At 47.6% G+C, this 15,677-nt stretch overlaps 2 protein-coding genes across 5 annotated transcripts in view; one reads left to right on the forward strand and one right to left on the reverse strand.

Annotated features, from left to right (window-relative positions):
* Positions 1 to 15,677, forward strand: part of LOC136624388 (gastrula zinc finger protein XlCGF26.1-like) — a 148,765-nt gene that overhangs the window by 61,699 nt on the left and 71,389 nt on the right. The window contains exons 3-6 of one of the 4 annotated variants that reach the window (XM_066598362.1): positions 7,960 to 8,139; positions 8,229 to 8,352; positions 8,434 to 8,498; positions 8,871 to 8,973. In XM_066598362.1, the coding sequence (XP_066454459.1) occupies positions 7,960 to 8,139; positions 8,229 to 8,352; positions 8,434 to 8,498; positions 8,871 to 8,973 (472 nt within the window). Of the gene's footprint in view, positions 1 to 7,465; positions 7,585 to 7,959; positions 8,140 to 8,228; positions 8,353 to 8,433; positions 8,499 to 8,870; positions 8,974 to 15,677 lie in introns of those variants that run through there. The other 3 variants (XM_066598363.1, XM_066598361.1, XM_066598360.1) reach the window with 3 other exon arrangements.
* The window catches only part of LOC136624394 (zinc finger protein 547-like), a 223,838-nt gene that overhangs the window by 29,533 nt on the left and 178,628 nt on the right, over positions 1 to 15,677 (reverse strand). The gene's annotated exons all lie outside the window — the stretch shown is intronic.

A 15,677-nucleotide genomic window follows, 5' to 3' on the forward strand; every position in this document is an offset into this window, starting at 1 on the left:
CTCTCTGAAGAGGTACATTTTTAGAGTATGCTTGAAGTTTTGTGAGTCCTGGTTTGCCTGGGTAACCTTTGGTGGTGCATTCCAGAGAACTGCTGCTACTCTGGAGAAGTCTTGGAGGCGGGAATGAGAGGTTTGAATTAAAGGGGTACTCAGTTTGGTTCGTTAGCAGAGTGGAAGGTGTGGGCTGGGTGATAGATTGAGATGAGAGAGGCAATGTAGGGCGGTGCGGTGCTGTAGAGGGCTTTATGGATGAGGGTAGTGAGTTTAAATTGAATTCTGTATTTAAAAGGCAGCCAGTGCAGTGACCGTCACAGGGCAGAGGCGTCCGAGTAGCGGCTAGACAGAAACATGAGCTTAGCTGCCGCATTCAGGATGGATTGGAGAGGGTAGAGTCTGGTGCGGGGGAGGCTGATCAGCAACGAGTTGAAATAGTTAAGCCAAGAGTGGATGAGAGCAGCAGTGAGCGTTTTCAGCGTGTCCACGGTGAGAAAAGAGTGGATTCTTGCGATGTTCTTGAGGTGCAGCTGACATGTTTGGGCCAGAGATTGGATGTAGGGGGTGAAGGAGAGAACTAAGTCAAATATGACACCAAGGCAGAGGGCGTGCTGTCTGGCAGTTATGGAGGTGCCATAGACTGAGATGGAGATGTCAGGATGAGGTCAGTTAGTAGAGGGCAGAAACATCAGTAGGTCAGTTTTAAAGAGGTTTAGTTTTAGGTAGAGAGAGGACATAGTGTTAGAGAGAGCAGACACAGTCGGTGATGTTTGGGGGAAAGGTGCAGAGATGTCACGGGAAGGGGTGTATAGCTGGGTGTCATCGGCGTAGAGGTGGTATTGGAGGCCAAATCTCCTGATGGTTTGTCCAATAGGGGCTGTGTAGATAGAGAAAAGGAGGGGGCCAAGGACCGAGTCCTGGGGGACCCCAACAGCAAGGGGAAGAGGAGGGAAGGTAGAGTCAACAAAGGAGACGCTGAATAAGTGGTCAGATAGGTAGGAGGAGAACCAGGAGAGAGCAGTGTCCTTTATGCCGATGGAGCAAAGCATATTGAGGAGGAGTTTGTGGTCAACAGTGTTAAATACTGCAGAGAGGTCGAGGAGGATCAATGGGGAGTAATCTCCCTCGATTTAGCTGGCAGGGGGTCATTTGACACCCTTGGAAGGGCAATTTCGGACGAGTGTAGGGATCGGAAGCCGGACTGTAGGGGGTCAAGAAGAGAGTTTTCTGATAGATAGCTTACAAGGCGGGAGTAAACCAGGTGTACCAATAGTTTAGAGATGAAGGGGAGATTTGAGATGGGTCAGTAGTTGGCAGCATCAGTCGCATCAAGAGTCGGCTTCTTTAGCAGTGGAGATATGATGGTGTGTTTGAAAGAAGAGGGAATGATGCCAGAGGTCAGGGAGAGGTTAAATATAGTGGTAAGATGGGAGATAACCACTGGGGAGAGGGATCGGAGGAGGTGTGAGGAGAGAGGGTCGCTAGCGCAGGTGGTGGGGAGAACAGAGGAAAGCAATTTGGAGACTTCTTCCTCAGTCGTTGGTCGGAGTACAGGCAGTGAGCAGGAGCTAAATGCAGTATTAATGAGACTAGGGTCGGGGCTATTCTGGGATTGGGAAGTTATTTCCTGATGGATGTCATCAATTGTCTTTTTGAAGTAAGCAGCCAGCACTGAGATCTGTGACTAGGGGCTGCACGGATGTTTGCGACTTTCTCCACAGCCGTTCAGTACATCTAGAGCACTGCCAGATGAAACGCGTTTGAGAGGTAAGCCAGAATTGCCGCGGTCTGCATCGGATGGGTCACGGGGGGGGGGGGGGGGGCTGCTGCTTCATCCAGGGCACATTTGAGAGCGGTGTTGTAGTGTGCGGCAGCCAGGTTGGGACAAGAGAGGAGAGAGATAGGGGACAGAGAGGACTGTAGGGATTCAGCAATGTCCTGGGTGTGAAAGGTCTGAAGGTTCCTGTAAGTACAGTAGGTAGGTAGGTCTAGAGAGATGTTAGGGAGCTTGACAGAGGAGAGGAGGTCATGGTCAGAGAGCGGAAGAGGGGAGTTAGTGAAGTGGGAGACAGAGCAGAGATGAGGAAGACCAGATCCAGAGTATTGCCATCCTTTTGAGTGGGAGAGGCTGTGGGTTGTGAAGGGAGGAGGTGAGCGATAGAAGCTGAGAGGCAGATGGGGTGATGGGGTCATTACTGGGGATGTTAAAATCACCTAGGATGAGGATTGGAATTTCGCAGGAAAGGAAGTGGGGCAGCCAGGTGGCAAAGTGGTCCAGAAACAGGCGAGGAGCACCTGGGGGGCGGAAGATAACTGCTACTCACGAGCGGACAGCCGGGCGGAAAAGCCGTAGCATATGTACCTCAAATGATGGGAAAGTGAGTGGGGGTATGGGGGGGGATGAACTGGTAGGTGCCTTTTGGGGAGGGAAGAGCACCTACTCCGCCATGCCTGTTTTTCGGGCTTGAGGTATGCGAGAACTGCAGGCAGTTATAGGACAGTGCAGCAGGGCAGGCCGTGTCAGACTGCTGTATCCACATTTCTATGAGAGCTAGCAGATTTAGGGGTTTAGTAGTGAAATAGTCGTGGATGGTGGAGTCAGTGGAGGGTATGCATGGGCTGGCAGTTGGGCTTGAAGGGTGTCTAAGTGAGTTAACACTTGATATATTTAGTGTAGAGATCGCCAATCTTTCTGATAGCCAGCAGATACCCCAAGGTACAGAGCAGTGAACTATCCTACTAGGATAGCAACGTACTCTGCGTAGTAAGGGCTGATGGAACTACAAGGCCCAGCGCCGCTATCACTACTGTGTCGACTGGAACTCTTCATCACCTGCTTAGGTATTCAGAAGCCAAGTGCCTTAATTCACCATCTCTCTGATAATGCAGACAGTCCTGTAAAGCTTTGCTCTTTGCCTGATTTGGGCTAATACCTGGGATTATGGCTTCACCTCAAAGCACAGAGACGATTCCAACAAGTATCAGCTACAGAGAGCTCTGAATACATCCTCACACAGCAGAGTCCGGCATCCACTGAGCAGATAGACCTGGTCATGTGACCCCTTGTCTCCTCCCACACACTGATCACATGACGGTGACATCATCACAGGTCCTTAAGCACAGAACAACCCCACGGCTCCTGTCCGGCTGCAGGTGGAGGTATGTGGGGTCACCAGCACTGGGGGGGCAGATTTATGGAAGCCCATAGCAACCAATCACAGCGCAGCTCTCATGAGGAGCAGTTAGTGCTATAAACTGCGCTGTGATTGGTTGCTACAGATTATCTGTTAGACATTTTTCTGCAGCTTTATCTATATAGTTGACCAGGTCCTTAAGGGGTTAATAAGGATGGAAGTCACCGGGTTCTGCGCCAACTTTATTTCCATAAGACAGGAATTCAAAATCTGCAACCAATAAGGTCACATTCTCTTGATATGTTCTCTATTGTAATGCCCTCCCATTAATCAGTCCATGGTAATGTGGCATCCGATCTCTCCACGTCTGCTGTATGCCAGGTTTGTTCGTCGTCATGGTCACATGTCCATCATTGTGGCATATGCACCAGCTGAAGAACACACAGCTGCAGACAAAGATGCCTCTTACGACCAGCTTGCTGCCACAGTGCAGTCCGTCCATCCACATGATGTACTCATAGTGCTCAGTGACCTGAATGCAAACACAGGTCCCCATGACTCCTGGCTACGAAGACGTTGGACCCATTGGTGAAGGCCCAACCAACAACAATTCACACCGGATGCTGTTATTCTGTGCCTCAATGGGTCTCGCTGTGGCGGGGTCCTGGTTCCAGAGATGTGGCTTTCATAGGTTTACCTGGATATCCAACGATAGACTAAAAAAAAGGAGCTGGACCATATACTCATTTGCCATTGCAATTCTGTCAAATCGTGTCGAGTATACCGCGGGCAGAGGCTCCAGCAAAGACAGACCACCGTTTGCTTGTTGGCGAAATAGCAGTTCCACTCCGTACGCCCCATAAGACCAGATCACAACCTTCATTACACATTGACGCCCTGAGAGAAAATCCATCGCAATCGAGAACCGGTTCCATGTTCCAGGTGAACCAGAGGCAGCTTGGAATGTCACAAGAGATGCTATCCGTGAAGCCGCAAAGACTGTTCTCGGATACTGGCATCTCCGTAGGCAGCCCTGGATGATACTATGCAGGTCCTTGAAGCGAAGGCGAAAGCCTGCCTTAAAAATGACCAAGCGGAATTTAAGAGGCTGAAGGGCGTGTTCCAGGCAAAGACCAAAAAAACAGGGAGCGGTAGTATAATGCTCTGGCTGATGAAGCTGAGGAGGATCTGAAGTCAAACAATCTAAGAGCAGCATACAAAGGAGTCACCAGAATCCGAGGGTCCTCAGGAACCAGCCGGCATACGCCAATCCAAAAATCCGATGGCAGGTCTTGTACCAATCATGACGAGACACTTCAATGTTGGCGGGAATATTTCTCATCCACTCTAAACCATCCACTGGCTAATCCGTGCCATCACCTCGCATCTATTGCTGTGGATGACCATTCTGTGCCTACGGATGCGTCATCAATGGAAGAGGTCCATTCTGCTATTCAGAAAATTAGAGACTGACATGCCGCTGGCTCAGATGGAATTCCACCTGAACTGCTGAAATGTGCAATTAGGTCAATAAGCACTGCTTTACATCAACTATTTCTGCGCATCTGGTCTCGTAGGAAAGGCCGTGTCAAATGGAAGGAGGGCATCATCCTCGCCCTGTACAAAGGGGAAGGGCCCAAAAACAGCATGCACTAGCTACAGACCGATAACGCTCCTCTCGGTTCCCGGCAAGGTCTTCGCGCACGTTCTACTCTCAAGGGTAGAACCCTTGCTGACCTCCAAAAAGAGACCCCAGCAGTCAGGCTTCACGGCAGGCCGCTACACCATACTCGCTCTTAGGCTCCTCTCAGAGATACACAGAGAATTTAACAAACCGCTCCTCTTCGCTTATGTTGATCTGAAGGGGGTGTTCGACTCGGTCAAAAGAATAGCCCTCTGGAAGGTCATGCGTGGCGTTGGCGTCCCCACATCCCTTCTAAACCTACTAAAAGACATGCATCAGGGCACATTCGCCAAAGTCCGTATCAACAGTTCAACCTCTGCTAGTTTTGAGACCTCGTCTGGTGTTCGACAAGGTTACGTCTTGGCTCCTGCACCCTTCTGCAGGGCCATGGACTGGATTCTTCAGCATATTGTCCAATTTAATGGGGTAAATCTTCCAGAGTACCACTTCACCGACCTGGACTATACCGACGATGTTGCACTCTTGGATGTTGCATCTAATCTTAGACACTCATTGAAACAGTTTGATTTTCAGGCATCCTGTCTTGGGCTTCACATCTCCTGGCAAAAAAACCAAGCTGCAGAATCTAGGAGCCCGCACAATCCCTCTGGACCTAGACGTAAACGGCCAGGGAGTTGACGCTGTAAGGAAGTACCTCGGAAGCATTCAGCACACAGATGGGAGGGCACTTCCAGACATTCTGCAGAGAATAGCGTTGGCAGCCTCGGTGATGAGGTCCCTGAAAAAACTCTGGCAGAGGCAGAACATAACACCCAGGACTAAGATTAGATTTTTACCAGACCTGCGTAATGCCAATATTATTGTACGGCTCGGACTTGGACTTTGCTGTCACAAACCACTGAGCATCTGGAGTCCTTTCACATGCGATGCCAACGCCAGATTCTCGGTGTCCATTGGTTTGACTTCATCAGAAACAGCGAGATGAAGGCTAGCACAGGGCTTGAGTCAATCACGGAAAAAATAACAAGTAGGTGACTCGCACTTTTTGGTCATGTTGCACGCTTGTCAGAAGCTGTTCCGGCCCATGGTGCTCTAACCGTAGCTATTGCCAGGAAAAGCAAGAGACGACCCCCTGATGGATGGCGGAGGCCTCCTGGTCATCCGTAGCGCTCATGGGTGCAACAGATAGGCAACGGTACGTCCTCCAAATGAATGGAACAATGCTCTCGGTCGTGGTCATTCTAGATCTGGCACTACGGACTATCGTTGTCCAAGCGTGATAACTAACTGTTCGGGGGTTAATAAGTAAATGTATCTCCTCCTCCCATGTAACATTCCTGTAAGGCCGCTGTCACACGGTAGGATCTGGTGGGAATATTTGCCGCACACAATACTCCGTGAATGGAGTCGGCTCAGTGTGGACTATTTGTGCCCCGCTGGTGAATATGTCCATATTTTGCTACATTCACAAATGTTCACAGCGACACAAAGTGTTTTAGATTAAAAATCGCATTACTTTTGTGAAACTACACTGCTCATGCATGTGTAAGGATTGAAACTGGTTCCCGCTGACTTCAGTGGGTGCGACGTCACGAGAAAAATCCCACAGATACAACAAGTCGCTCGCGGGGAGAAATCCATTCAAAAGAGTGGTTTTCATATTCGTGTGACGCGCATAACACTCTCTCGACTTCTCTGTACTGTCAATAAGCCCTTAGACTATCTTTGAGTCTTTAAACAGCCAAAAATGCATCAAAAAACACATGTAGCTTTTAAAACTTTTTTTTTAGACATAGAAATTTTCTTAAAATTGCATAAAACTTCTAAAACTCACTTAAAGCAATTTGATTGACAAATGAAGGTTATAAAGACAAATCCTTGCACACATTAAGAAGTTCTTGTATTCTGTGTATCCTTGTGTGTTGGAAGCTTACTGAGCCACTGAGAGTGATAGTACAGGTCTAAAACATACCAGCTGTACATAGATAGTGATTACAGTGCAGTTACCTCCAGTATTAGTGATTACAGTGCAGTTACCTCCAGTATTAGTGATTACAGTGCAATTACATCTAGTATTAGTGAATACAGTGCAGTTACCTTTAGCGATCACAGGTGATGTGTCCTCTTCTTTCTCTGGGCCCATAAAGACTTCTTCCAGCTATGACTAGTCTCTGTACACGCTGTCCTTCCTGATGCTACACTAATTAGCCTCTCAGTAACTCCCCCATAGTACTAATGCATCTTCTGTGGTCTGACAAATCAGTAATGTCTCTTTTCCTTTAATTAAGATGTCCCTTTGTATAATGCTTCCTTTGTTGCCCCACTTAGTTATAGTGCCCCCTATGTATCACCCAGTGCCGCTCTGTTCCCAGCATCACCTGACTCCGCCCTCTTTTCAGCTTTGCGCACAGCTTGTCTGGGGTTCACGGGACAAGCCAGGTAATGCTGTGAACAGCGCGGCACTGGGTGGCAGTCCTGTCAGTCAGGAAGACAGAAGATGGCTGATAATGGTGCTAATGAACCTGCAGGTCAGCAGTGGGGGCCAAGCAGTGGGGTGTGGAGGGGCTGTGTTGGGGCTCAGCGGTGGTGTGGAAGAGAAAGGGGAGGAATGTCCAGTAATTGTATTATTACAGGGAGTTTTGTATGATGTTACATTGTCTCATCTTCTTCCCATTCAGGATCCTTGGCTGATATCTTCTATATCAGATAATTATTCTGATTGACCCGACAAGGATGGAGAGGAACCGGGACAAGATGGCGGAGAGTATATTCAACCTCACCCTAGAGATGCTCTTCCAGCTTACAGGAGAGGTGAGAGATTCTGGGGATGACGTCACGTTCCATCATTCTTATCTATGTCAGTCTTTGGTCACATCTACGGCAGAGGATTTACTGCTGATTCATCATAAATGCCTGGAAAAATAATAGTCGGTTGTTTTGGTAGAATGACAGAAACCCAACAGGTCTACTATAAGGCAATCGGAGGTTGTTGCGGGTCATTATTGGCTGTCATCTAACAGAACCAAAACTCTGATCCTTTTGTTCTTCTGCTCCTGTGAGTAGAACAACGGAGATGATGAACAGAGATGTGAGGAAAATCTTACTAATTGTTGACCATAACTGGAGACATGAAGGACTCTGGGAATGTCTGCAGTGATATTTATGGATGTATCTCCCCATAAACAGGATTACACGGTAGTGAAGAAGACTTCTAGTGATGGCTGTCGGGCCCCGGTGTCTGATGGATGGGGAAGACCCCTGAGCCCAATCACAGGGCCTCCACCTCACCCCCTGATACTGGAGGAGATCAATGAGCAGAAGATCCTAGAACTCACCAACAAGATGATTGAGCTGCTGACTGGAGAGGTGATGCTGCTGGGAATGCTGGGACATTATACAGTAACACTATGACGGTATAACGTGTCTGGGTGATGACGGTATCATTGTGTTGTCAGGTTCCTATAAGGTGTCAGGACATCACTGTCTATTTCTCCATGGAGGAGTGGGAGTATTTAGAAGGACACAAGGATCTGTACAAGGACGTCATGATGGAGGACCACCAACCCTCTCTATCACCAGGTAATAGACAGGACTAAATCCGCACGGCCTTTATTATTTGTATGTAGAGAATGAATTCAGTGGCTGTCTGTGTTTCTGCAGGTAGATCCAGTAAGAGAACAGCAGCGGAGAGATGTCCCCGGCCTCTTCTTCCACAGGATGATCAGGTAGATGGAGAGAAGCTCTCATGAAATCTCCCCTCTGGTCTGTAGGACGGCTGGGAAGGTCTTGTGTTTATATGATTGATACTTGTGTAATGAGAAAGCTGGAGCTGGCAGGATTACAGCAGGATTACAGCCGACCGCAGACATTAGATCTCCGCATCTTATCACTGTTTTCTGGTTCTGGAGACTTCTGGTTGGAATAAAGAAGCAACAGGTTGGAGTTATACAGGAGACCTGCAGCTATTTGGCCCAGATCACTACTGCTGTCATGTCATTCCGGCTCCTCATACTAATTAATGACCTTTTCTGGCCATATAAAACCTTCCACACGACTTCTCCAACTGTGTGATGACTTTTACAATATTTATTTCACAGCTTGTGAATCCGGATGAAGATCTGATCCCTATTGATGTTACAGAGACACATATGAGGGGGTATCAGCCGTGTAAGGAGGAGATCCCTACAGATGACCCCCCAGGTGAGACTGCATGTAGAGAAGAGTCTGTGTAGTCAGGGTGATCCCCATCTTCTGCAGACTCATTCATGTCTGTCACATGTGCTCATTGTGAAATGCTCTTATCTGTGAAGAGAACGGGGTGCCAAGGGCTGACCTGCCAATTCTCGGGTCTCTGGCGAATGCTCTTCTAGCTGTAAAGTGCTGCGATGTGAGCTCAGCTCCCACTACAGGATGTCGGGCCCTCGTGGCCCCTCATGGAGTGTTTCTGATATATACAGCAATAAGCTATAGAAGCAGTTATGTTATTTCCCCTTAATGTTTTGGTAGAGCCACAGGCGCCGTGTAAGGAGAAGCCATCCTCATTCTGCATTCAGCTGCTCCTTCCATCTGCCCCCAGCTGATACCCCATGCACTATGTCAGGGTCTCTGCAACATCCAATCACTCTATCAGACCTGGACCCCCGTCCCCAGTGCTGCCTCCGCACATGTGCAAGTACTATTATCATGTCCCTCTCCTCTGCTGCTGGAACCAGAAGAACTGGGCATGCTCAGTAGGAACTTCCCACATCTTAGTACAAGTAACAGTCAGCAGGGTTAGTGAATGGCTACAAACATATCTGTGCCCACTGATAATGGCGGTGCCGGGCTTGTAAAGGCGTCTTTATTCCCCAGTCAGCAGCACATGATCAGCAGACTGTAGTTGCAGCGCAGTACAGGGCAGTTTACAGCAGGGGGCGTCAGCAGCTCTTATCCACGGCTCGTACAGCTACTGCGCTCTGTAACCTTACAGGCTGTATGAGCTGCGGATAAGAGCAGCAGCTGAGAGCGCCCCCTGGAGGTAGGAAATTACCATCACCGCATGGGAGGAAATCAGCGCAGAACACGTCCTACAATGTGGAAGTACAAAAAGTAAGTTTATTGGTTAAAATAATTGGCCCATCAAAATGTTGTCAGTAGACTAGGCGCTCCACAAATAATTGTGCCTGCAGTTAATGGGAAAAACCCTTTAACAACTGAATTTTTTTACATACCTCCCAATTTATATAATACATCAATTAGTTGAGGACAGCGCCCGGCAAAGGTGAATGTGAGAACAATAGAACCATGAAGAAATAGGACTCACCAGCTATAGACAGTCCGTCACAGACAGGCCGCCATACCGCTGGTCCTAGTTCACCTTTCTAACAGGAAGCATATGGGGGAAGTCCAGGGTATGCCGATACCTCAGCCTCAAGGCAGGAAAAGACAGGTTACACAACTTGGTTTTACTTACTTGAATGAGGGGTTCGCGGACATTAGCGAACCTCCTCAAGAATCCAGGTTAGTCTCTAAATTATCACCCGTTCCTCCAGGTTTCTTTTGGAGAGTCGGTACCTTCTGGTGTTTATTCCATTAGCGTAGGACAATAGATACAATACAGGAGATGCAACGCGAGTCGGAGGGCTTACTGACTAATCTGCCACCTTTCATGAGCATATGACACAGAGACATGATAAAAGTATGAGGTACTTATTATAACTGGGCACCCAGAAGTGCATACATGTGTGCGCCTGTGTTTGGGGGCACCCATCAGCAAAAGCCCACACACCGAATGGAGACGTGGGTGGTAAAGAGATAGCGGCCAAACTATATCCGTGTGCTCGCCTGACCATAAACAGAGGGTCATTTCTAGACCCCATTCCGTGTGCATGCTCTGTTCACCCTTGTTATTCAGACAGATTCAGTATACTTATTACTGAACCAGCAGCACACTTCTAGTCCTTATGGGGTAGTATATCATAGAATATGTCAAGGAGAAGGCTTTTGTTCCAGAGACCTCCAAATGCAAAGGGTTATAAAATTAAAGCTAACTTCACACGGGCGAGCAGAGCATACGCACGGAATTGTGTCTAGAAATTTCCCTCTGCTTCCGGTCAGCTGTGCGCACGGATATAGCTCTGCAGCCATTTTCTTCTGCATGCACGCACGTACACACTTCCGGTCGTCCAGTTATAAGAAGTACCTCATTCTGTTAACATGCCTCTGTGTCATATGGTTGAGAATGAAGGCAGATTAGTCAGTAAGCCATCCGACACGCATTGTATTACCTGTATTGTATCTATTGTCCTACGCTAATGGAATAAACACCAGAAGGTACCGACTCTCCAAAAGAAACCTGGAGGAACGGGTGATAATTTAGAGGCTAACCTGGATTCTTGAGGAGGTTCGCTGATGTCTGCGAACCCCTCATTCAAGTAAGTAAAACTTTATACATAATCTTCATCGCTTACCCTCCTTCACTTTGGAGCGCAGGATTTATGAAACACGTTTTCTTCACAATTTATATTGATATTTTGTATAGAAATTTTATAAAATAATATTATAATTGTTATTATCAAAAATATTACAATCCATTTAATTCTTGGCAGATGACGACATCAGGAGATCAGAAGGACATCCGATATCTTCAGGTTTTACAGTAGTACATCATGGTATCATACAAGATATATATGAAGAGCCTGCCATTATCCCAGATGTACCCTCAGCCCTTCCCAGCAAACTTCTGTCATCTGATCCTTTTATAGAGGTTCCATCTTCTTATTTATCACAGACTAGTAATCAATATAGCATTTACGGAAGAGATGTTAAAGAAGAAACAGTTGACACAGGGGAGAAGTCATATTCATGTCCAGAATGTGGGAATCATTTTGCCCTGAAAACACATCTTGTTGAACATCAGAAAGTTCAGACAGTGAATAAGCCATTTACCTGTTCTGAATGTGGGAAATGTTTTACCCAGAAATCAAAACTTCGTGAACATCAGAGAACTCACACAGGGGAGAAGCCATTTTTCTGTTCAGAATGTGGGAATTGTTTTACAACTAAATCAAATCTTGTTAAACATCAGAGAACTCACACAGGAGAGAGGCCATTTTACTGTTCAGAATGTGGGAAGTATTTTACCCAAAAATCACATCTTGTTAAACATCATAGAATTCACACAGGAGAGAGGCCGTTTTCCTGTTTAGAATGTGGGAAATGTTTTAACCATAAATCAATTCTTGTTAAACATCATAGAACTCACACAGGAGAAAAGCCATTTTCCTGTTTAGAATGTGGGAAGTGTTTTACAAATAAATTAAATTTTGTTAAACATCAGAGAATTCACACAAGGGAAAAGCCATTTTCTTCTTTAGACTGTTGACAATATTTTACAGATAATTAGAGATAAGCGAGCACGCTTGGATAAGTCAGTTACTTGAGCGAACTTTCTCTTCTCGAGTAACTGCATTCTTGTCCGAGCGTGCGCAGGGGGGCGGCGGGGTTGAGCGGGGAATGGCTGGGAGTAGTGGGGGAGAGAGAGATAGAGATCTCTCTCACTCTTTCCCCCGCTATCCCCTGCCGCTCCCCCGAGCAAGCTTAAACAAGAATGCAGTTAGTTGAGAAGAGCGACGCTCTTTAGAGTAATTGACTTATCCGAGCGTGCTTGCTCATCTCTACAGATGATGTGTTCCCCGTAGATAAGCTACTGTAATATATTAATTTTTGCCCCAAAATAGGCACTAGGTCTTATTTTTGGGGGATGTCTTATTATACTTGCCTATCAAGCTCTGTTCAGGTCCCGCCCGCTGCTCTTGAGCGGTCTGCAGCGCTTCTTGCAGTCCTTGGCTGCCCACAGCAAGTGATGGCTCTGATTGGTTTTCAAGCGCTACTCAGAAAATCCATGCAGTACTCGATTGACCTGTGAAATGGCTGTAATTGGTTTATTGAGCACTGTATTGATTGGTTCTTCGACAGCTGCTCAGCCAATCACAAACATCGCATTGGGGGGCGGTATTTATGAATTGGCTGAGCCGCAGCATTGATTGGCCAATTCGTAAATCCTGCCCACACAATGCGATGGCTGCGATTCGTTCTTCGACCGCTGCTCAGCCAATCAATGCAGTGCTAGATGAACCAATCACAGTCATCACATTGGTTCATCCAGCGCTGCATTGTTTGGTTCTTCCACCGCTTCTCAACCAATACACCGCCATCATGTTTTAGAGGCGGAATTTAGGAATTGTCTGTGTGCAGCAAAGCCAATTTATAAATCCTGGATCTGCAACGTGATGGCTGTTGATTGGTTTTATCACCTTTGCTAAGCCAATCAATGCAGTGCTGGATGTACCAATTCAATGGCTGTAATTGGTTCCTCCAGCGTTGCATTGATTGGCTGAGCAGTGCTCAAGAACCAATTAGAGCCACTGCTTCCTGGAGGCAGGATTTATGAATCCTATCACCAAGAAGTAATCTTCTGGGATGGCTGAGGACTGCAAGTAGCGCCGTGGACCGCCAGAGAGCAGTGGGAGGACCTGGACCGAGCTTGCTAGATAATGTGTTCCTCTTTTTTTAATGTAGTGTAACTCAATCTTATTTTCGGAGTAGGGCTTATTTTTCAAGCTTCCCAAAAAAATCAAGCTACGACTTATGTTCAGGAAAACAAGGTAAATTAGACTTAGTTAAACATCAGAGAACTTACACAGAGTAGAACCTGTATTCATGTTCAGAATTTTGGAGATTTTTTAGATATACATCAAATCTTGTGTAGTGGCCCGGAGCGTGGCGCTGCAGGGACCACAGGCAGTTAGCCATGTTTTATTCTGTTCCTGCGACTGTGCTTTGTGTAAAGCATCATTATTTCTTTCATGTATAATCTTCCCGGCAACACTGTGTTTAGATTTGCTGATTGGTTGCCGGGAGACCAGTGCATAGAGGTTTCTGTGTGGTTGAGCAAGCTAGGGGGAGGAGCTAGTGGGTGCTGTGGGGACACAGGTGGTTAGATTAGCCATGGACCAGAAGTGCGTAGGAGGCTTTGTGAGGAGACGCCGTCCTGACTGGATGCTGGTGGTTGTGCTCCCATGCGGGAACGATCAGAAGCTACCGGGTGCCTCAGAGAGTGAAGCGGGCCTGATGTATGATACTCCGGTGCATGCCTGGCACCTGTATACAGGACTGATGTGTGATACCCGGTGCATGCCTGGCATCTGTATACGGGCCTGATGTATGATAGTCCGGTGCATGCCTGGCACCTGTATACGGGCCTGATGTATGATAGTCCGGTGCATGCCTGGCACCTGTATACGGGCCTGATGTATGATAGTCCGGTGCACGCCTGGCACCTGTATACAGGCCTGATGTATGATAGTCCGGTGCATGCCTGGCACCTGTATACGGGCCTGATGTATGATAGTCCGGTGCACGCCTGGCACCTGTATACAGGCCTGATGTATGATAGTCCGGTGCCTGCCTGGCATCTGTATACGGGCCTGATGTATGATAGTCCGGTGCATGCCTGGCATCTGTATACAGGCCTGATGTATGATAGTCCGGTACATGCCTGGCACCTGTATACAGGCCTGATGTATGATAGTCCGGTACATGCCTGGCATCTGTATACGGGCCTGATGTATGATAGTCCGGTGCATGCCTGGCATCTGTATACAGGCCTGATGTATGATAGTCCGGTACATGCCTGGCACCTGTATACAGGCCTGATGTATGATAGTCCGGTGCACGCCTGGCACCTGTATACAGGCCTGATGTATGATAGTCCGGTACATGCCTGGCACCTGTATACAGGCCTGATGTATGATAGTCCGCTGCATGCCTGGCACCTGTATACAGGCCTGATGTGTGATACCCGGTGCATGCCTGGCATCTGTATACGGGCCTGATGTGTGATACCCGGTGCATGCCTGGCATCTGTATACGGGCCTGATGTATGATAGTCCGGTGCTCGCCTGGCACCTGTATACGGGCCTGATGTATGTTAGTCCGGTGCATGCCTGGCACCTGTATACGGGCCTGATGTATGATAGTCCGGTGCATGCCTGGCATCTGTATACGGGCCTGATGTATGATAGTCCGGTGCACGCCTGGCACCTGTATACGGGCCTGATGTATGATAGTCCGGTGCACGCCTGGCACCTGTATACGGGCCTGATGTATGATAGTCCGGTGCACGCCTGGCACCTGTATACGGACCTGATGTATGATAGTCCGGTGCACGCCTGGCACCTGTATACGGGCCTGATGTATGATTGTCCGGTGCACGCCTGGCACCTGTATACGGGCCTGATGTATGATAGTCCGGTCTCACTAGAAGCCAGATCAGATCACTACTAGCCGCCATTTTGGGATCAGTTATTACACTCGGTGTCAGCGGCCATTGTGCGGTTCTATGTTTGTACAGTGAAATCATTTTAGCAGTATTTCAGCATTTCTATTTAGTCAGTTTTGGTCCATTGTAGCCGCACATAGCATAGCTACTTTAATCTCTTCTCCCCTGTATTACTAAATACTACATATATACCAGTACAAGTCTCATTGCCATGTCTTATACTCCTCTGTAATTGCTGTGAAGAAAATCTACCTCACGAACTGACACAAGAAGCATAGTAAATTTTTATACCTTTGAATTTGCTATCACGTCTTTATTTCATTCACACTAACAAAGGTGCTGGCGTCACGAGTGACTTTATTTTAGATTACCAACCCCACTCCTCAGTGGGGTCCTTTGAGCCCTGCTCATGTGGACCTACTGGCCCAGGTGTGTTATTGCCCCGTGACAAGGTTAGTGACTACCTGCTCCGCTCCAGACACCTGCCCAGCTCGCACGCAAGGTTTCGCACGCTGCACTTATTAGACATCAGAGAATTCACAGAGGGCAGCAGACAATTTTGTGTCCATAATGTGGGAAATAT

This window comes from Eleutherodactylus coqui, chromosome 4 (genome assembly GCF_035609145.1).
Source record: "Eleutherodactylus coqui strain aEleCoq1 chromosome 4, aEleCoq1.hap1, whole genome shotgun sequence".
Taxonomy (NCBI): domain Eukaryota; kingdom Metazoa; phylum Chordata; class Amphibia; order Anura; family Eleutherodactylidae; genus Eleutherodactylus; species Eleutherodactylus coqui.